The 23160-nt window shown below is 30.6% G+C and overlaps 1 protein-coding gene across 3 annotated transcripts; it reads left to right on the top strand.

The window, feature by feature from the left end:
• The first annotated feature begins 2020 nt into the window (after window positions 1-2020).
• On the top strand, window positions 2021-22825 carry LOC107438026 (DNA repair protein complementing XP-A cells homolog Xpac). Of its 3 annotated transcripts, none has more exons than XM_071186114.1 (6): window positions 2021-2206; window positions 12045-12162; window positions 13125-13355; window positions 15783-15945; window positions 18474-18591; window positions 20135-22825. In XM_071186114.1, exons 1-6 carry the CDS (start codon window positions 2083-2085, stop codon window positions 20284-20286), a joined length of 906 nt encoding a protein of 301 aa, XP_071042215.1. In that variant the 5' UTR covers window positions 2021-2082; the 3' UTR covers window positions 20287-22825. The 3 variants fall into 3 exon arrangements, with proteins under 3 accessions (XP_071042215.1, XP_015905672.1, XP_042905079.1); XM_016050186.3 differs by lacking the exon at window positions 2021-2206 and adding an exon at window positions 9284-9679; XM_043049145.2 differs by lacking the exon at window positions 2021-2206 and adding an exon at window positions 11189-11448.
• The last annotated feature ends 335 nt before the right edge of the window (window positions 22826-23160 follow it).

Genomic DNA, 23160 nt, shown 5'->3' with positions numbered 1-23160 from the left:
AGGATACTAGTAAGTCGAACAAACCCGGATTCGATGCATTCATCGGATATATGTCATTCGCAACTGTGATTGGATAGTAGAGAGTATATTAGTGAGAGGATACTAGTAAGCTGAACAAACCCGGATTCGATGCATTCATCGGATATATGTCATTCGCAACTGTGATTGGATAGTAGTGAGTATATTAGTGAGAGGATACTAGTAAGTCGAACAAACCCGGATTCGATGCATTCATCGGATATATGTCATTCGCAACTGTGATTGGATAGTAGAGAGTATATTAGTGAGAGGATACTAGTAAGCTGAACAAACCCGGATTCGATGCATTCATCGGATATATGTCATTCGCAACTGTGATTGGATAGTAGTGAGTATATTAGTGAGAGGATACTAGTAAGTCGAACAAACCCGGATTCGATGCATTCATCGGATATATGTCATTCGCAACTGTGATTGGATAGTAGAGAGTATATTAGTGAGAGGATACTAGTAAGCTGAACAAACCCGGATTCGATGCATTCATCGGATATATGTCATTCGCAACTGTGATTGGATAGTAGTGAGTATATTAGTGAGAGGATACTAGTAAGTCGAACAAACCCGGATTCGATGCATTCATCGGATATATGTCATTCGCAACTGTGATTGGATAGTAGAGAGTATATTAGTGAGAGGATACTAGTAAGCTGAACAAACCCGGATTCGATGCATTCATCGGATATATGTCATTCGCAACTGTGATTGGATAGTAGTGAGTATATTAGTGAGAGGATACTAGTAAGTCGAACAAACCCGGATTCGATGCATTCATCGGATATATGTCATTCGCAACTGTGATTGGATAGTAGAGAGTATATTAGTGAGAGGATACTAGTAAGCTGAACAAACCCGGATTCGATGCATTCATCGGATATATGTCATTCGCAACTGTGATTGGATAGTAGTGAGTATATTAGTGAGAGGATACTAGTAAGTCGAACAAACCCGGATTCGATGCATTCATCGGATATATGTCATTCGCAACTGTGATTGGATAGTAGAGAGTATATTAGTGAGAGGATACTAGTAAGCTGAACAAACCCGGATTCGATGCATTCATCGGATATATGTCATTCGCAACTGTGATTGGATAGTAGTGAGTATATTAGTGAGAGGATACTAGTAAGTCGAACAAACCCGGATTCGATGCATTCATCGGGTATATGTCATTCGCCACTGTGATTTCGAGCGTGGTGTGTGAGCTAACTCATAGTGAAAATACTGACACGCAATTTTGAACATTTATTATTAATATCTTATTGTTGCAACGAAGCATTTTGCATTGATTCTGCAAATTAACACATTTTTCCTCTCGTGTCAATTTTTGCATTCGTGTCTAAACACGACGTTTTAGACCCTACGTTTCTATACAAAAATACACGTTTTAGTACTCTCAACCAATCCTCCAAGTTAGTCCCAAGGTGGCCATGGTCGTAGAATCACTCTGTAAATTGAGGGTGGAGATTGCAAAACCTGCTGTCTATTATTCGCTGATAGATTAATTTATTTATTTTTTTTAGTATGTGTTTGAAGTATTGCAGTTTCATTATTCTAATGTCCTTCTTTGTTGCTTGTAATGGTAATTTGAAAAAATGCTTTCGGATGCGGCGGAATACTATGTTCATGAGTAAGATTATTTCCCTTACTATAATTGAAGAAAATAGTGGGTACAGACTGTTTTCAGACTCGATAAATTGTTTTATGCATCTTCTTTTCTCCTATTGTTGTCATTACGCTGCGGTTGCTCCTTCGAAAATTGTTTGCGTTATCAGGGATTTTGAAGGTAAAGGTTACTCATTCCCACTTTCAAAATCATTTTAACATTTTCCCTCTTGTCTTAATCAAATTTTATTGTGAGATTTTATTTTATAAACGACGTTGAACAGACGACTCGATTCTGAGCTTACGACAATCGGTGTTCAATTCCACAGCATTGTAATGTTAAACCCAACCCAGAAGACAAAAGAGCATCTGAATCAAGTATTGGGGCAAACCATCCTTCGTGGGAGACTTTTTGATGGAAATACCTCGCATTTGAGATACATGGAGAGGAAAAACCACGAAAATCGACAGCGGGGATTCTTACACATGATCCGTCTTCCACTGACGGTATTTTACGTCAGCACAGTTGTCGGGGCAAACCGGGAGCAGAATTCGTATCAAACAGGTGAGATAAAAATCATCTTGATTGAAATAAGCATGAGCATTTGTGATTTTTTTTACATTTCACTACATATATAATAAAAAAATGTTTTCGGTAAAATTCAAGCACCTTTCAGAACCTATGTTAAAATTTAAGGATATTTTCTGTTCTTAAAGGGATTGAAAGTTTTGAGGTCAACTATCGAAATTCGAGGACTGTACTAAGATTTAAGAACACCTAGTCACCTTATTCGTGTATCGCTTATGTGTGAGTTAATCTAAGAATTAAAATTTAATTAAAAACTGAAAACATAACTTATGCTTTTTTTTCAGTTATGGATGGTATGGACGTAATTCCGCCAAGCTGCAACGAAGACGGAAGTTTTCGAAAAAGGCAGTGCACAGGTCCTTTCGGCACTTGTTTTTGCGCTGATGAAGATGGAAAACAAAATGAAAAAATATACCCGAATTGTTAATTTCTTGTCAGAAGCTTGAAACAAACGAGCAAGCAAACATTAATAATAATTATAGCTATAATCATGTTAAAACTGTGCTCAATTTGTGAATCAAAAAGAAACTACAATAACTACTTAAAACCGAAATAAATAACGGCACACTGTAAAAAGTTTAATTTATCACGTAGTATATACACTACAGGAAAAATTGTTTGTCTTAAACAGTCTTAGTTTTCGGAGCAAAAGAAAACAAATCTCAGTGTAAATTGTTGTATATGTCAGGTTCAATTGTATATTGCTTAAAAAAGTAAAAAATAAATAAATAAACGAATACGCAAAGGCTTTACGTCAAACACATTATATATATTTTGTAATTTTTGTAAAATTAAATTGTAAAGAAGCAACTATCCGAATTTTTCAAATAATAAACAAAAGCATCACTTGAATATACTTTAGATAGGGAGCTGTACTCCCTACTCACAGCACTCCTTCATGCTAAAATTAATTTTTAAACATAACACAATTCACAATAATTGGTATAAGAAGAACTTCTACTTTTTACGCTAACAAAAATCCCGTATTCTGAAGGACGACTACAAAACTTTTCCTTAGGAGGGTGAAACAAAGGGGTTTTTCTGAAAAATGAGCTCTTTGCAAAAAAATTCATTACATATGAGCTCTATGCAAAAACAAAAATCGTTAATTTAGGTAAAACCTTGTTATTTAATTAAACCAACAAATTTTGTCCAAAAATTTACATTTTAAGCAGCCATTAAAATTGCTACACCAGGAAGGCGACACACCACGAACGTGAAATTTGCAGGACGGATAAAGCATGTTGTGGTATGCAAATCATTAACTTATCATCGCATTCATGCAGAGCAGGCGGTGGTACGTCACCTATAATGCGTATTAAAAGGAGAGATTTGACAGTAAGTTTCTCATACAGAAATTGAATTTGAGCGTTGTTCTTAGGTAATAAAGTTTTTGTTACGCCTCGTGTAAGAAGGTTAAATGCCTAACAGCATGTGTCTGAGTTTGATCAATGTCGAATTTTGGCCTACCGGGATTGCGGTTCATCATACCGAAGTATTGCTGCTCGCGTTAGTCGAGATTCCATGACTGTTAGCAGAATATGGAATCCATGGGTTCATGATGGTCATATGGAACGCCGTGCAGGATCTCAGCGGCCCCCATCACTAACAGCCGAGAAGACAGCCATGTTTCCACATGGCCTTTAGGGATCGTGCAGCTACATCACGAACCCTGAGTCAACAAATGGGATCATTTTCAAGTCAACAAGTGTCTGCGCGAACAGTTCGACAACGTTTGCAACAGCATGGACGTTCAGCAAGGCGATCATGGCTTATGCTACCCTTGACGCTGCATCACAGGCAGGAGTGCCTCCAATTATGTGATCAAGGACGAACCTGGAGGCAGGAATAGCATGACGTCGTATTTTCAAGCGAATCCAGGTACTGTATACAGCATCATGATGGCCGCATCCATCCGTGTTTGGCGACATCGTGGAGAATGCCCGTTGTCAGCTTGCATTCGACATCGTCATACTGGCCCATCACCTGGAGTAATGGTATGAGGTGCCTTTGGATACACGTCTTGATCACCTCTTGTTCGCATTGCCGACACTTTGAACATCAGCCGTTACATTTCTGATGAGTCAGGGCCAGTTACTCTGCCTTATCTTCGAGGCCTCCATAACGCTACGTTTCAGCAGGACAATGCGCGACCGCATGTTGCCCTCACTGTCCTGACCTTCCTTGACGCAGAACATATTAGCTTGTTGTCCTGACCAACACGCTCTTCTGATCTCTCACCAATTGAAAGCGCCTGGTCAATGCTTGACGAACGACTGGCACTCCACCACTACGGTCGATGAATTGTGGCATAATGTTGAAGGCGTATGGAATGCTGTACCCGTCCATGCTATCCAATCTCTGTTCGACTCGATGTTCGGGAGAATAAGCCAGGAGAGGCTGCTCTGAGTTCTGATTCCTCAATATCTGTACATCCAAATATCCTGAAAATTTAATCACTTGTTCTTCCAACTATAATGTGCGTGCCCAATAAATATCATTCTGTTATTTGCATTCCGGCCTGGTGTAACAATTTTAATGGCCAGTGGTATAAAGAATACTATAAAACTTATTCTAAAATAGCACAATCTAGATATGAGACACTTTTTGAGCTTGATAGGGCACTTCATACATAATTTTTATTGACATAACATCAAAATTGTTTTGTTTTTTGTACTTGTGTCATTTTTTTTTGACGGTATGCGATGTGTGTGTATATATTATACAGAGCGCGAATTATCCGCTCGTCAACATCGTCACATCGGCAACCGAATATTTCGCGATGGCGTAAAAATTGGATGAATGAACCAGGCTGGTATTGATCAAATACATGATAATGGATCAGTATAAGGATGGACAAATACATCAAAATAATTTCTCAAAATAACTGTCAACATTATTTCTTCAACTTATTTTGTTTGTTGTCCAACATACCATATGATGTAAAGTTGTGATAACAAAATTAATATCAATTCAATTTAGATAAAATACCTATAAGAACAATTTTTAATGCGATTGCAAATTTTTGAGACAACTTATGTCACAATTGGATTATAGAACAATTGTAATATAAGTTATGGAATTAAATGAATAAGTATTATAAAACATATTTTCTCCCCTTCTTTCTTTCTTTTTATTTTCATTCGTTTATTTACATATTTATTTATTTTTCTTGTTATACGTATTCATATCTTTATATTTAACTTGCACCTTATACCTATACTTACATTTTTTTGCCTCCCGAGTAAAATATAAATTTAAAGATATTTATTTTTAATTAAGAAATTGAGCCAAAATAAAACGGGGTATAAATAATAATATTAAGAAAATTTACTACAGGAAAAATTCTGCAGATGTAACTGAAAAAATAAAAACATATATTTCGCAATAAAAAACATCAAAGTGAAAAAAATTTCATTAACATTATAATATAATTTAATTGAACATTATAATAACTTATTTTACGTATTTTTTTCTTTGATGTAAATTTATAATAGTTATTATTCATTTGTACAGCTTAATAATTTGTATATCTTGTTTTTAAATTAATACTTTATTTAAAAAAAACTTTCTATTCTTATTTTCTATTTCGTTTATAGACATTGCACTCCTATGTATTCTAATTATTATTAGTTGCGTTTGAAGGGGTCATTTAGCAGACACTTTAATAATTTTTCATAATTTTTTTTTGTTTCAAAAGAGAGCTTTAATATTAACATCAAGTCAAAGGAGAGGTCCGAAAATTTCTAAAGACATATACATATGCTAAAAAATATTTATAAAACGGTTTTACACAATTTTTTATTTTGTTCTTGTCCTTTATAGTGAGCCAAGATGTCGCTAAAACCGATTATGATGCAAATATGATATAAAGCCTGTTTAAAAATTCTGTGTAGCTTTCATTCAATGTATACTAGTGTGTATTTCGGTTATAAGCATCGCTCTTTTGAGAGTCCATTGGCGGATACTTTTATTTAACTAACTCCCTGGCATTACAGTCCATGTTGGACCATGGCCTCACTAACAATTTTTCTCCAAAGTCGCCTGTCTTTTGCTCTCTTTTTCCAGTTTTGGACCTTTAGAATCTTAAGATCTTTGTCCACGTCTAACCATCTCTTGGCCGTCCTTCCTCTTTTCCTTTGCTCTTGGCACTGCCCCTTGAATGTCTTCTTAGTGCCTCTCTTTTCCTCCATTCTCTCAAGGTGTCCTAGCCATTGAATTCGCTTTGCTTTTACGTAATTGATTATATCTTTTTCTTTAAATAGTCTTGAAATTTCGAAATTGTATCGCCTTCTCCAAAGATCGCCCTCTTTGACAGGTTCAAAAATAGTTTTAAGAATTTTTCTTTCCCGGGTATTCAGCATTTTTTCTTGTTTCTGGATTGGAGTCCATGTCTCTGATCCATAGATAATGATTGGTCTGATTATAGTTTTATACACCTAAAGCTTCGTTTTCATCGTTATTACTTTTGATGTTAGCAATCTCTTAAGTTTAAAAAAAACCGCTATTTCAGCATTTATTCTTTGCTTTATCTCTGGCGTAATGTCATTGTTTTCAATCACAACTGAACTTTCAAATTTTGTTTTTTCACAATGTGTAGTTCTGTGTCCATATGCGTTCCCTTACAATCCATTATCATGTATTTAGTCTTATCAATATTTATTTCTGAACCAAAAAGACTAGCTTCTTTGGTTAAGTCTTTAAAAAGATCAACAAGTGCATTTTTACTTCTTGCTATCAATATTACATCATCGGCGAAAGCAGGGACTTGTTTCGTTCTATTAAAAATAGTACCACCTCTATTTGATATTGTGTTACGCATCACTTTTTCAACAAGGTCGATAGAATGTCACCCTGTCTCAATCCAGTCACAATATCAAATTCTCACGACATTTTGTTTTGTACCCTTACTTTCGCTTTAGTAGATGAAGTTGTCATTTTAATCAACCTGATTAATTTATGAGATATGTTAAACTCGTGCAAGGTTTGTAGCATCAATTCTCTATTTATTGAAGGACACTGTGGCGTAACTACCACCAGAAATATTAAATACCAAATCACTAGTTTGTAAGACATGTTAACTCGATTCTATCTTGAGGTACCTTTTGATAGATGAAGGTTGACAAAGTCTAAGATTAATTCCCCACCATGGTGACCCGGACGTGATAAGAACTTGCTAACCTGATGGATGGTCCGCAATAAACAGTTGATTTGCTTTATATAAACTGCTCAAGAAGAAAAAAAAGATTCGGTGAAGTAAATAAAGTCCCCCGGTTCTAAACAATACAGGAAAAAAAATGAGCGAAATACTATAAACAAAATAATGAAGGAAAAATATTAAAAAAATTATGAGCGAAATGCTATAAAAAATAAAGAAAATATAATGAGCAAAATTAACTAAATATCTAAACTAAATATAACTAAATATCTATCACAGATAAAATTCTGGAAGGGGAGTAATGTGGCGTAACTACCACTACAAATATTAAATACCAAATCACTAGTATATAAAACATGTTAACTCGATTCAATCTTGAGGTACCTTTTGATAGATGAAGGTTGACATAGTCGATAAATAAATCCCCACAACACTTTGATTATTTTTCATAATTTCTTGGCTCAAAGTAGAACTTTAATATTAATATCAAGTCAAAGGATAGGTGTCAAAATGTCTACAAATATAAACATATGCTAAAAAAATATTTATGAAACTGTTTTAAACAATTTTTAATTTTGTTCTTGTCCTCTATCGTGAACATAGATGTCACTAAAATCGATGATGATGCAAATATGATATGAGGTGGGTAAAAAAATAAAATTCTGTTTAGCCGTTATTTATGTACAGAAATGTTTATTTTTGTTATGGGCATTGCTCTCCTTTTTCTCTATTAACTGATAGCTAAGTTTGAGGGTTCCATTTGACGGACATTTTAATGCTTTATATATTTTTTCGGTTATAAAGTGAACTTTTATATTAACATCAAGTGATAGGTGTCAAAATTTATAAGAACATATACATTTAGCAAACAATATTTATAAAACTACTTTAACAAATTTTTATTTTGGCCATGTCCTCTATACAGGATGACATGAGAAACTGTATTGCACAAGGTTTTTCAAGCAAGAATCAGACGTTTGTATCCTTGAGCATTTTTCAATCCTTGTGGATGTTATTCTTTGATGCTTCAGCGTCATCAGTAAAAAGTGTATCATTACTTTGGATTATTCAATGCCTGATTGCTTTAGTTATTGCTTCTCCAAAACGGTGGAAGTTATTAAAAGAGCATGTTGAACTCATGACTCGAAAAGAAGTTTCTGTAACGCGATGCGAAAGTTGGGTAGAATGTGTGAAATCCGTTCGATATCAGATAAAGGAAGTAATTTCTGAATCTAATCACTTTCAGAAGAAATTGATGATCCTAAAATTAGCTCTGAAGCTAAATTTTTGGAAATTCTAATGTCTAATTTTTCATTTTTACTTTTATTGTGTGGCATGAAATGCTTTCAGGAGTGGAAGTGTTGCAAATACTTCCTTTCCTTCCCTCACCTTAATGGATTTCAAAATCACCATCCACTAATCAGATCCCGAAATCTCAATGATCTAATTTCCAGATTCAGAGCTAAATCTCTTCCAACAAATGCGAATTTACACAAGTTGTTGTTAATTTACGTCGCACTAGAGCTGCACAATGGGCTATTAGCGACGGTCTGGGAAACATCCCGGAGGATGATCCGAAGACATGCCATCACAATTTTGATCCTCTACGGAGGGAGTGGCACCCCCGCTTCGGTAGCCCGACGACCTGCGCGCGAAGTCGATCACTTTATGGTAGCACAGCTTAACGAGGACCAATACCGCACACCCTCGGTCCCCACGCAGACTGATCCAAATGGTCACCAACCGCACACTGACCGCAGTCAGTGATGCTTGACTTCGGTGATCTGCTGGGAACCGTGTCTTAACGATCAGTCCGCTGTGGGACGCGAATTTACACAAGTGCAAATTAATACAAATCCCTGACGGCCCGTACTGCGGAAGTGTCAACACAAACGATCACTTCTTCCTGGAATGTCCATCATTGCAGAATGCTCTTTAGGAACAGCCCATATCTCTTTTGGATCCAGCGTTTACCGATATCGTTAGCATATTTTTCAATTATTGAACCAAACTCCCATCTCTCTGCAAATTCTTCAGGGCCACAGCTTCTGACTTTTTGGTGCAAGTTCCTGCAGTCTATCAAGCCTCAACCCTAAGATATATTAATGGAAATACAGAGCTATAAGTTAACACAAACAGCTCGTCGCAATCTTCTACAATCTATACCTATAAACAAAAGATTTGTTTATTCCATATCCGGCGTGCCGATATAATCCAAAATTTGCTCCAAGTTAAAAAATTATACATTGGTAGACAGTAACTATTTCATTCCAATATGTCATCAGATAAAAGTACGTGTTTTTTTTTATAATTTACTTAAAAGATATATCACTACATTCAACTCATTGTTTTGCAGTTTAATCATTTCATGTCAATATCAGAGTGATTACTGTAATCTTAAGTTTACTTAAACGTAATCGGTATTAAATTTCGAAATTATAGCAAGATTAAAAAGTTTATTCATAGCATGAACATTAAAATGAAATTTTTGTGTTACTGTCGAATTATGTCTTTTTATACCTCTGATTTTTGAAAAAGAAATAACTTTTGTTGATATCTTTATTACTTATTTACTTTCATTATTTAATCGGATTGAATCGAATTTTTATCAGAATTGTAAAAAAGTTGCAAATATAAATAATTAAAGAAAATAATGAGATATTTCGTTATTTTAAGCTTACAATATAGAATATTAGCCCTCTTTTTCAAGAATGTGAATTTAGTTAAATGGAAAAGAAAAAAGTTATTAGTTATTTTCTCTTATATGTGTATAAATATAATTAATAATACGATTTTTTGTGTACAGTTATGAATTTCCTTCGTTCAACTTTCTTTGAATTATAATTCTTTTCCAAGATTAAAATATTGTGTATAGGAGAAGAAATTTGCTCTTATACCTAGTATTAAACATGAATAATGCTGGGTTTAGATTTCTTTAGTTCTGCACTGTTTAAATTATAATTATTTCAAGATTTATATATTCACCTGAACTTAGTTCAATCAATATTAGTACTAAATGTTCTGTTGGAATGACAGATCATTTAGCACTAATATTCAAAAAAATTTGCATGCATAACTATGTATGTTATGCATGTTCGTGAATAAAAATTATCTATTTTACGAAATTAAGATCGTATTATTAAAAGAGAAATTGTTATATATATATATTTTTTTTAACTCTTAAAAAATTTTCGTAACTGAAGTTTACTTTTTTAGTGTTATTTAGAACACAAAAATACTAAATGGGCAATTCCATGATACAAAGGACAACATAAAAAAGAATAATAAACGTTTAATAGCATCCGTCCATTTTCTAATTTCTTTGTTTTTCATTAACAAATAATAATATAGATATAAAAATATAGATACAAAATCAAAAATCACTGTTTTAAAGTATTTTGTAAAATAGTCAACTTTTATGTTTTTATTCTAAATTAAACATTTATAATTTTCATCTTTTTTTCTTTTATGCATAATAGTATTATTCTATTAAAAATGTCCCATATAAGTTATTTTTCAAAAAAGAAAATAAATATTTTAAATATTTGTAAATGACAAAGAAAATTTAAAAAAAGAAAGCATATCAAAATATAATTTCAGTCACTGTGATATTGCCCATATGATTATTTTTCTTTTGTCAAAATTGGCCAGTATCATGCCAAATTCCTAAAAATGAACCAAATAGCAAATTTAATTCTTGTTTGCTGTCCCTAACCAATTTTTTAACAGATACTACAAGCTCAAAAGCTGTCTAAAATTTAGAATCAGATATGTTTATATTTAATTTTAGCTATTTACACTTTTAATTCATTCATTTTATAAAAATGTGGAATGGAGAATTATATAAAAATATTCTTGTTCCATAAAATTATATAGCTGCAATTGAAACTCAAAATTAAAAAAGTTATAACTTATAAATTTTCTAACTAACGTGCTAAGTTCAATCCCATGTCTGGACTTCCGTTTTTCCTAGCTTTAAAATGTATTCTCAAAGAGTTCAGAAGAGAAGAACAGCTAAAGAAAAACTTGAGTGAGAGGATTGAACAGAAGCTGAATCTTAGTAATATTTGATGGAAACAGTTGTAGATAAGCTTTATTATTGTCTAAATTATAAATGCTTTCATTAAAATATCCGCTGATTTTCGTACCTTTTTTTAGATATTTTTTCCCCTTTTATTAAATATTGATTTTACCTCCGAGTTTGGAGCTTGTTTTATTATTTTTATTTGAATAGTTGTGCTGCTAATTCTTCACTTCAAAAAGAAAAAATTCATTTTCATTTATTTAAAGAATATACAATTTCTGCTTACCTTTTCATTTTTCTTTAACAGTTATGTTTATTTTGATCTTACTAAATATTCTCAATTAAATTAAATATTATTTAACTAATATCAAAACATTATTGTACAAAAAATTGAAATTAGTATATATATTTTTATTAAATAATGCATGTTTTGATCTTTGTTTACCTTAAACACCTATTATCCGAAAAAATCTATTTTCTGGATCTGCTAATATCCTTTCAATTCGGTTGGTATGGGACTTTCTACTGTATCTAATCCACATTTATAGGTCTGAAATTTATAATATGAATTTTGATTTCTGCTAAAAAAAATGATTAAGGTTAATAAGTAATTATTTTTATATATATTCTAGATGAAGCAGCCGAAGGAAAAAAACTCAGTGCTACCCAGCTACAAAGAATGAAAATTAATAGGGAAAAGGCTTTACAACTTAGAAAATCCAGAATTGCTAATGTATCTGATGCTGAAAAGTAATTTTTGAATTTATTTAACAGAAGAATTTGCTTACTCTATCTTTTATCATAAAATTCAGTTTGAATTGTACATGCAAAATCTTATACCAGCTAAAAATTAAAATATATTTATTCAAAAGACTTGATAACGATATTTTTAATGATGTATTTTTGCAGTCTTTGATAGAAGAAAAATTTTAAAAAATTGATGTAATGTATTTTTATTACATGGAATCTAATAAAATTCAATGAAAAAATATTTAAGATGACAAAAATCTTAACAATTGTCTTTTATAGCTTTTTCTAAGCTTAAAATTATTATTAATTTTGGTCTTTGGATCTATATATTTTTAGTGCTAAATATCAATGTTAAAAGAAAATTGGTTAAATAGTTTGTTAACTGCATTTTGTTTTAATCATAAATTTATTTCACATATTTATTTATTAGTGGTCGGAAAAAGAAATTAAGCAAAATAATTTTTTAAAAACGCCAACAGAAGTCCTTATATTCTTCATCAGAAAGATTGGTATATAAAGAGTCAGAAGTCATTTAGTTTACCTAGGATAATAGAATTTTACTAGTGTAAAAAAAATAATAAAAAATTGTGAGATACCACAACTTTAAGTACAGTTCAACTCTTGTGCTTTTAGTACACAATTTTTGCAAGTGTTACTTTTTGTTTGAACACGTGTCATTTATAATCTTGAATCTAAAGATGTGTGTAACTAAAATTTATCAACTTTTGATTTATTCGTTTTTCAAAAATGTTCCTAATCTAGAGCTCAACTAATGAAATGCCTTTATTTTGTATCCTGTATAGTAAGAGACTAATGTGTGTTAAAAGGTTTCTCTATTTTATTTTAAGTATCTTTCTGAAATTCTTTTTTTTTTAATCTTAATATTTTTTTAATGGTTGTTATTATTTATTTGGTACTTTAAGCTATACCTTTTTTACTTTTGATAATTTATTTTAAAACAGGGCTGTAACGCAAAAGGAAGTAAAGTCACTCTTACGTCCACGAGACACTGGAGCTGGATTTTTTGCTGATGAAGATGATGATGACTTCTTTAATACAGATAACATACCCTTGGTAACCCAGCCTGCTCCTTTGTTTGCAGGAGACAGACCTATATGTCTTGAATGTAATGAAGAGTTCAGTGATTCTTATCTACAAACTCATTTTGACCATCATGTTTGCGACAATTGCCGGTAAACTATAAATTTATTAAGAAGAATAAAAGCTTTTTGATGATGATAGGCAAAAATCAACACAAAAATCACTTAACAATATACTAAAATAGCATTGAAACTTTTTTTCTTAACTATTTTAATATATTTTTGATTTTCTCTGTTGTTTTTTGTCTTTTATTAATATTCTTGTTTTTAAAATAGTGACAGACAATTTTAAAAAAAAATTAGGTGAAACAGAATGAGATAAAAATGTATAATTTACTATATTCTGCTTAGTAAAGTTTAAAAATAATTTCTCGCGAGTTTAAAAAATAGTTGCTAAGTTCAACAATCGTGCTGCTAATTGAGAAACACAACATTTTCAAAATTACCATTGTTTGCAAATATTACAATTGGAATACCCTGGCATGTATCTGAAAATATTGTTTCATAGTTTTCCAGTTAGTAGCACTATCTGTTGGCGAACTTTTTTACTATTTTTAAAATTTATTATTAAATTAGTACCTAGTTTTCAAAGCAGAATGCAGTTATTTCCTTCAATTTTCTTTATTTTGTTTTAAAATCTTTTATCATTGTTGGGACTGGCAGTGTAAACTTAGTTAATTTTCTTGTGTATGGTAGCTTTTGCTTTCTGTGCAAAAAAGTAGAATTTTCTTTGTGATAAAACTAACATTGAAAACTAAACATAATTTTAAAGCACAAATGAAAAAGTTAGAAAGACTGACAGTTGTTTTGATATAATAAATTTTTACCTTTAGTATACAAAGGAAAAAGTATTAATTTTGTGCTGTTGATAAATATTGTAAAAACACAATGTATTCAATATTATTTGTACTTTTCATGCTGTTTTAACAAGTTCATTTACTATCGTTGGCAATATGTTATGTTTGATGACAATAATGATGGTATTTGTTTATAGTGCTAATATATTTTTTGCTGTAAAGTTCATTTTGAAATATCAAACATGTATTACTGAGATTTACATTATTGAGTGAGCGATGATCATTGACATTTAATGATGATATGCATTCCATTACTTTTCTCAATTTGTAAACAGTTTTTAACTGGATTCCTTAACTTTCTACCTCCACATTATTATTATTTTTTACTCTCACCCTTCAATTTTTATAAGAAGTGTAATCCACATCAGTAGTTTATTATTTCGTTCATAAAGAAAATATTGAAATTTGTTCTTTATATGCTCGTCATTTTTCAAACTTTAAAAAGTAAAAAATTCTAATTGTTCAGAAAAGAAAAGATATACACTACTGGCCATCCAAATTGCAACACCAAGAAAGACAATAAATATCACAACAAAATTCATTTTGTAGATAACATGTTGACCAAGTATCAAATGATTAAATTTATAGACTTCTGTGAAGTGTGGTTCCTGCCAAAATCAGTAGCCAGAGTAGCCATCATTGTTGGAGATCACCGCTGCCACACGCCTTGGCATTGATTCAAAGAGACTTTGGGTGTGTTCTTGGGGTACAGCAAACCAAGCAGCTTCCACACGTTGCCAAAGTTGATCTGGTGTGGGATACTTGATCAAAAGATGATCACTGTTTTCTATGAGGCATAACTGATCGTTTTTTGAAAAAACCACAAGCAAAACACAATTGCCGAACTTGAAATTGTCGAAATCTCCAAGCTTTGAAGTGGCGCCACAGGTGCGTGTAATGTGCGTCTACACTGAAATTCTAATCATTTGCATATCTCACCTCCGCTAATGCATGTTGTCAATTTCATGTTATTTGCATGCTTCCTTCAGGGTGTGGCCAGCAGTGTAGTTTTTGATTTGTAAAACGTATGCCTCTCAAAAATTTGATTATACACAAAATGTTGATAATGTTTTTATTAAACGATGGCTTCAACCTGTTTTGATATTGTAATGATTCCACTGATTCAGATATGATTTTAAAAAGTATCTGATTTTAGAATCCAGAAATTTTACTTGTGGTCGTCACTATGTTATAAATGATATGCAGTTCCAAAAAGAGAAAAAATTTAATATTTATCGTATAAGGGAAATCTTTGATATTCAAACAAATGAATCTTCGATAACAATCTATAGACAGATATTCAATAATTTTATTTATTTGCTCTAAATTGATGCAAGGCAAACTTTGCACCATGAACAGTTTTATAATACTTGAGAACATCTGATCAGGTGTGTGTTCTGCATGAAATTACTGTATTTTTGAGAAATATTGGACAGCATACCCATATATAAGTGCTGTAAATATCTCTATTAGTGCAATAAATATTTTTTGTGAGAATGGAATCATGTTATGAGCTATAATATTGTGTTATAACTTAAATTTGAAAGATTTTGTTCTGTTGTCAAAAACTTATTTTTGTTTACTTTCTGTTTATCATTGAAGAAAAATATTGTTTTGAAATTTAAAACTTATAGGAAAATCCAACACATTTTTTTTCCTTCAGAGACAATGATGGTGCTCATGCTTTAATAAGTAAAACTGATGCCAAAAAAGAATATCTTTTGAAAGATTGTGATTTAGATAAGAGAGAGCCTCCGTTAAAATACATCTTAAGAAAAAATCCTCACAATGTCCACGGAAATATGAAGCTGTATTTAAGACTTCAGGTAGGTAAAGTCTTAGTTTTGAATTAGTTGCACTCAAATCGAATTGATACTAAATTTAACTGTTAGTGTTGTAACATATGTGTTTTAACTGTAAGAATAACTGTGATTGTAATTGAGAGATAATTGATGCATTGACGTTTTTTAGATTTCTGGAATGAGGTCGTCGTAGTTCTTGTCTAGTATGTTGCTGTCTAATTTAAAAAGGTTAATAAACTTTGCTTTAATGAAACTTTAGGCTTTTTATTATATAGAGGAAATAAAGAAACATTGTGTCATGAGTGGGATAATAGCTGATCCACAGCATATAAGAGAGATAATTGAATTGGAAATTTCAACTGATAAAGATGGGGTGCTGGGATTTTTGGGTTTGGTAAGCTACCTCTCGAAATTTTTTCCTAGTGTCTCGACCATTACTTCTCCTAAATCTTTTGAGAGATAAAGTGGATTTTAATTGGTTACCTGAACATGTTATTGCTTTCAGTAAGAGTAAAGACTGATGCCCAGTGGCTGAGCGGTAGCGCTTCGCTCTGTCATGCCACAGGTCCCTGGTTCGATCCTCGGGCCGGGCAAGGCTGACACAGCCTTACATCTCTTCAGTGGCTCGATAAATGAGTACCAAGCATGCTTGGGAACTAAACACTGGGGGTTCCGCGTTCGGCTTACCACCTGACCGGAACATCTGCTCCTGTACCCCAGGGCCCAAAGTCAAGAAAACTGAGATGGATACAGTAGGCCTTGGCCCTCTATGGGCTGTCGTGACACTGAGTTTAGTTTAGTTTAAGAGTGTTAGTTAAGAGTAGTTAAAAGTTTTTAATAGTTCTAAACCTAGTGTAATGCAATGTGATAGATCGAAAGATGGGATTGAGGCATGTCTTATTCAAGAAGGTCACCCAGTTGTTATAGTTTATACACATGTTGTCTTTAATACACTAGGGACATTTTGGTATTGAGAAAAGTAAAAACCGAGCTAGGGGAGTATGGATAGGCCAGGTACGTCACAAAACATAGAGTTGTCAGTTTTAAAATGTGAAGTTTCTTAAAAATTTCAGAAGTTTAATGTTAAAGAACCTTCAATATCTCATTAATTGTCTGTATTAACAATTTTTAACAAATATTTATTTAAATAACAAACATAATTATATTAGATTAAAACACTCATGCACAGATGATCATATGTTCGTAATAATTGAATAAGAATTCAATTAAAAGAGTTACGTGAAATGATGCTTAGCATTAAACAATATAACCAAATAATAAGTTATTACCAAACATCATTAATATGTAATTTCGAAAAATATAGTTTGTTTTGATGGTAGATTTAATTTATTATCTTATTTTATCATTATTATTACGTATTATTACTAGAAAAATGATATTGTGAGAACATTATTCAGCAAAAACACAAAAAATAATTAGTTTTGTCTATTTTAAAGCAAAGTAATTTAGATTGTAAAGATTGATTTTCTGAAATACTTCGTCACTGATTAAAAAAGATAATTAAAAAATCTGCTTTAAAGCTAAATACGGTTAATGCATTACTTTGTTGGTTATCTTAAATCTTTTTTTTTTTTTGTTTTAATCTGTAGGCATGTGGTAAAAGTTAAATCTGTTTCCAAGCCTACCTTTTTTTTTTTAATAATTAATTTTTTTTCCAAAATTCTGTGAGGTCAATGACTTTAATTAAGTTTTAATTTATTGTATAACTGGTATCGGACAGCCGACCCAATTTTAAGTTATTGACTGTTTTCTACTTTGCAGTCTTGAAATATTGAGCCTAACCCAGGAAACAAGGGACTTCCTGCATCAAGCATTGGGACAAACTAGCTTTCGTGGAAGACTTATTGATAGATTTAACCGGCATTTAAGTTGCAGGGAGAAGCATGAAACTCCCGCAGTTAGCCCAGCGGCAAGGGAATTCTAGCCCATAATCCATCTACCACTACCTATATTTTAATGTGGTTGATGTGAACCAGAAGCAGAATTTGTTAGCAAAACAAGTTCAGCTATAAACAAATGTTAATGAATTGTAAACAAAACAGTTTTACCCAAAAAGAATGCTTATTATAATTGGTTTTTCCCGAATACGGTGATGTCCCTGAGAATTTGCTCAAATGTATCGTTTACTCCTCATCTCCACACAAATTCGGCGAGGTACGACTCCAGATGTTGGCGAGAAGTTCCCTGATGTTTTTCATTTCTCCATTTGGCACTGTCCCAAAGTCGTTTGATTTTCTGAGTGTTTACACCAGTGTGGGATTCCCCTTATACATCATCATCCTCATAAAACAGTAATGTTCCCCTTATAGTTGTAAGAAATATGGCGGAATGCTACATTATTTGGGGATTTTTCGCTTGCACCCAGCTAACGGAAAAGTACTAAACATCCAATCTGAGCTATATGAAAAATTAAAGAAGCTCTTTTTAAGAGCTGCTTTGCTTTAAAATTTATTTATATTTGTTGGCAACTTTTTTTACCTGCTCTAAAGTATATTTAATAATCAATATTTAATAAATTTAATTACTATCAGGTTGAAAATCGAGCTGTGCAAATATTTGGTTCTGAGGAAGCTATAGATGAAAAGAAAGAATTACTAGAAGAAGCATCTTTAAAAAGAAAGAAGAAAGCTTTTGATAAGAAAGTCAAAGGTGAGGTATAAATAATATAAAATTAATTGTAATTAGCTGAAATTTATTCACAGTATTTTGGTTAATATTTTAACTGTTTCACATGTTTGCCAAAGTTTTTTGTTAACTGGTGGTTAAAAATAAATGTTTGTTATATTTTTATGTTTTACTTTTTTCCAGAAAGATATTATGTTTGTATATGAGACATAATCTTGTGATGGTTTTATGGAAATTTCAGTAACATTGATTTAATCAATAATTAATTTATATACTTATCAATTTACTTTTATAAATTCTTACTGAATTTTTTTTTTAATCTAAACTATTGCATTTCTTTCCTATTTTGCCTAAATAAAGGCATGTGCTTTCTTTTTTTAAAAAATACTATGAAACATGTAATTTTCTTATGGTGTGCATTGGAAACATTAAAGAAATGTGTTATTTTCTGCTTTCAGTATCTGTATGTTGGAGGTAACGGACACCATGTCCATGTTGTAAATTTTTCAGTTAATCCATAGGACAATATGTCATGTCATAATAAATGGCGAATTTAGACAGTTTGAAAAGCACCTTGTCCTTCCTCTTGTAATAAAAGATGCAAAAACCTGCTCTCTTCAAAAATAAAATTTTTGTGACTCGGTGTCCTTTACCACCGATGTATAAATATGTTACAGTTATAAATAAGAAATCTGTTTTTTCTCTAATATAAAAGCTTGAAATTTTAGAGTTTTTGTGTGTATTTATAATAAAATTGATAGGAATATGGGATATGTGTGAGCTATTATCAATAGAAAATATGTTTCTCCATTTTCTTAACTAGGATTTATTTTAAGGACAACATTTAAAATTTTTATGCTGTTTTAAAACTTTAGTACTATAAAGATAAAGCTTTAAAAAGAGATCAAAAAAATATATGTTTTTAATTATTACAATTAGTTTTTGTTTAATAATTATAAACTTGTCTTCATAAAATTCACTCAGCACAGTTTAAACCTTAAAATAAATCTCTCTTAAAAAATAACTTTTTAATTAAATGTATTAAATCGGCGTGTTCTTTTCTTCTTAAATTGTATGTTATCAGAAATTTTCAATAATATTTTCATGTTCTAAGTAGTTAATTTAGTAAAAAACAACTGATTTTCAATTTTAGCTAATGTGATTTACTCAAAATATTTTTTTATCTGCTTTTCATGTAACAGATTGTTTGAAAACTCTATTTAAGAAAAACTTAAATATGGTTTGTTGTGTTCTACTTAGGTAATCAGGAAGTTCATTTCTATTAGGTTTCAAAATTAGTTTTCAAGTTTTTCAACAGATGGCACAGTTAACTGAGAGAAACTATAAAACAATATTTTCAAAGCAACCTCCATTTACTGTATAAATGTGTTACAGTTTGAGGACAAAATTAGCAGACCACTGAGCAAATATTTCAGTTGATTTGGTCTAATAAACAGCAGAAAATATCATTTCCCTCTCAGCTGCACTGCCTGTTGAGGCTTGTTCTTCACTATTGTTCTTCATATGCTTTATTAATTGCAAACTAATTTTTGTATAATTTTAACAGCTTTGAGGATGGAAGTAAGAAGTAGTCTATACAGAAAGAAGGATAGCACTCATACTCATGATTATGGACCAGAAGAATACAAAAAAGATGATGACATTTATGTCAAAGCTTGCAATACCTGTGGTCACGAAGTTGAATTTGAGAAAATGTAATGCTTTTAATTTTTTAAAGAAAAGAATCAGTTCGTTAATAATTACATTCAAATGTGATAGTTTTTAAAATAAAAGATTTTAACCATGTTATTAAATTTTGTGTAACAAAATTGTCCATTTTACTTTGTATGTATTTATAAGTCATTGTATATGATTCGTCAATCATATTAGAATTTTACACATTTTTATTTTACGTTGCATCATATTTCAAAGATTAAATTAGAGAACTTCCATTAGATGTTGAATATTATATGTTTTGTAATTGATATTCTAGACATTTTTGTATTCATATGAGTTCTAAACATTATACATTTGTGTTAAATGTTTCTGTTTATTTGCATTATGCTACCAAAGCTATCATTTTGCCGACATTTTATATATATTTATCTTGTTAGATTAATGATTTTGTCATTAAATTGCAGCTTTTTTTATTTTCCTTGAAAAAAAGATTTCTAAGGACAATATTGAACAAATTTTAATTTTTTTATTGTTAAAGTTGAAAGTATTCTAACTATAAACAATCTTTTCTATGTCTACAAAATTATTAGTGAGTTAAGTGTGGATTTATTTAAAAAATATTGTTTTTATTGATGATTCTATAAATGTATATATTATTTCTGTTTTGTTGGTTTTTATATACTTATAAAGAAAACACAAATAAATCTGGAAAGGGATGAAATAAAGGAAAATATTGCATTGTAGCATTAATGGCAAAATTATTCTACTTTTTGAATCGAATGCACATGTAACTATATGCATTATGATTTATAGATGATTTTATTGTGTTACAAAGTATCATACAAAAATGTTTCATGTAACCAAAAGAAGGAAAAAAAACAAAAATTGAATCCAAAATAATTTTAAAACCTTTAAATGAATTTACTTTATAAATGAAAATTACTTTAAAGCTATCAAAAACAAATTGATTATCTCATAATTCTTGTAATAACTACTTTGTAAATAAAGCATTATTTTTTATTTATTAGATTTTATTATTGTAATTTTCAAATTAAAATAGTTGTTCTAATATATTTGTTATTGTACCTTGTTATTAGCTATTGTATGAAAATTACTTTAAAGCCATCAATAACAAGCTAATTATTTCCCAACTTCTGTAATAACTGCTTCATAAATAACGCATATATTTATTTATTAGATTTTATTACAGTAATTTTCATATTAAAATAGTTATTCTAATGTGTTTGTTATTGTACAGTGAGCAAAAAAAAAAAAAAGACATCACGCCAAATAACTTTAGTTCTAGTAATCGAATTTTCACAGTCTTAATGATTCGAATAGTTTACTTCAAATGTGCTAATTACTTAAAGCTAATTACAGTGTCAGACACAAAAATGTACTGTGCGCCAAAAAAAATGGTCCTTATCAGTGTCCCTCATAAACATTCATCAGGGTGATCTGTTTTGTTTTTTGGCACACTGTACATTCTCTGAAAAAGGATATCTATTTTTCGGCGAATTTTGAGTTAGACCAATCAAGAAAGAAGAGTATGTTCGTTGTTCTGCATTAAAAGTAAAATCTTGTAAACAAAGCTCTCTTCCAAACAATAATTTTTCAAATTTGTCCTTATTTAGATCTAAGAGAAACAGTTATTTCTCGTTTAAATTTTCTTTAATTTACAAAATCAATTATTGATACATTTTTGAATATGAATGGAAAAAAAATTTTCCTACTTTTTTTAATTTTATATTTTAGTACAAATATAATTCTGATAATCTAACAGATTTGTTTTAGTAAATATTCTACTGTTTCTTATAGTTAAATAGCGAAATATATTTTTTTCTTGTAATTAAGAGCATCAGAGAAAAAATTTGCAAAAAGGACCCCAATGTCCCATCTACGTCAAAGGGTTACAGCTTTATGCTAATTTCCTTTTTTCCGTATTTCGACATATCTCAAGAGCTTCTAGGCGAATTGAACATTATTGTGTACTATTATAAAACTCGTTTATCCAAAAATAGTTCCATGCAAAAGATTAATTTTTTATTATTTATTTTTAACAGGGGTGCAAACATTTGTGAATTGTAATTTATATAAATTTTTGCTTTGTTTTAAACTAATGAAATATTTAATTGACAAAACCTAAAATTTAAACTAAGTCAGATAGTTTCTGAGCTATAAAATTTTAAAAAAAATTTGTAATTTTAAAAATATATATATATTTAAAAATAATAATATTTTGTATACCTGTACTCTGCTAAAATTTAGATTATAATTTGCATGTAAATTGCTTTTGTACAAACTTGCAAGTTTTTTTTCTTTTTCCAACTAACGCTATTTTAAGTTTCCAGTTTATTTAAAGATTTATATTTTTTATACATATTTTTTTTTTTCGGAGAAAAAAATTCTGTTACAATCATGTTTTGGTGAACATTTTGTTACACTATTTATATTTCAATTACCCATAGTTCATTTTTACTCAGGAATTTTATTTTTTATCTTCTTTATTTGTTCATTTTTTGTAAATTCATACTTTATGAGATTAATGTTTGAATATTGTGAATAAAAAGATTTCCTTTTCTTTTGTTTTACTGATTACTATATTCTTCTCTTTGTGTTTGATTTTTTTTTTTTTTTTTTAACAACGAAATATACTTGTAGGACAATATATATGTACATATAATCACTTCTATACAGACTCATTTTTCATATTTCTCAAGAAATATTTTGAGAATTCTTTCATAACTTTTAAGTGTTTTGGTCATGCAATTTTTCATACAATAAAGTTTATAGCCTTTAGAGGTTTGAAAGACCGGTAATAAATTACGAACGAAAACAGGTATTTTTAAACACTATGCCGGAAAATCAAACAATAAATTGTAGTGATTACTTTGGTTGTTATTTTCAATAACTGCA

The sequence above is a fragment of the Parasteatoda tepidariorum genome, chromosome 10, assembly GCF_043381705.1.
Source record: "Parasteatoda tepidariorum isolate YZ-2023 chromosome 10, CAS_Ptep_4.0, whole genome shotgun sequence".
NCBI classification, from domain to species: domain Eukaryota; kingdom Metazoa; phylum Arthropoda; class Arachnida; order Araneae; family Theridiidae; genus Parasteatoda; species Parasteatoda tepidariorum.
Note: the sequence above shows the minus strand (reverse complement) of the source record. Positions and strands in the feature narration are given on the sequence as shown.

Bases quoted from the DNA above. Each gene is read 5' to 3' on its own strand.
- LOC107438026 (XM_071186114.1), top strand. From the start codon at position 2,083: ATGGAGAGGAAAAACCACGAAAATCGACAGCGGGGATTCTTACACATG. The intron at 12,163-13,124 runs GTAATTTTTGAA...ATTTTAAAACAG, and splicing joins AATGTATCTGATGCTGAAAA to GGCTGTAACGCAAAAGGAAG. The intron at 18,592-20,134 runs GTGAGGTATAAA...TAATTTTAACAG, and splicing joins TTTTGATAAGAAAGTCAAAG to CTTTGAGGATGGAAGTAAGA.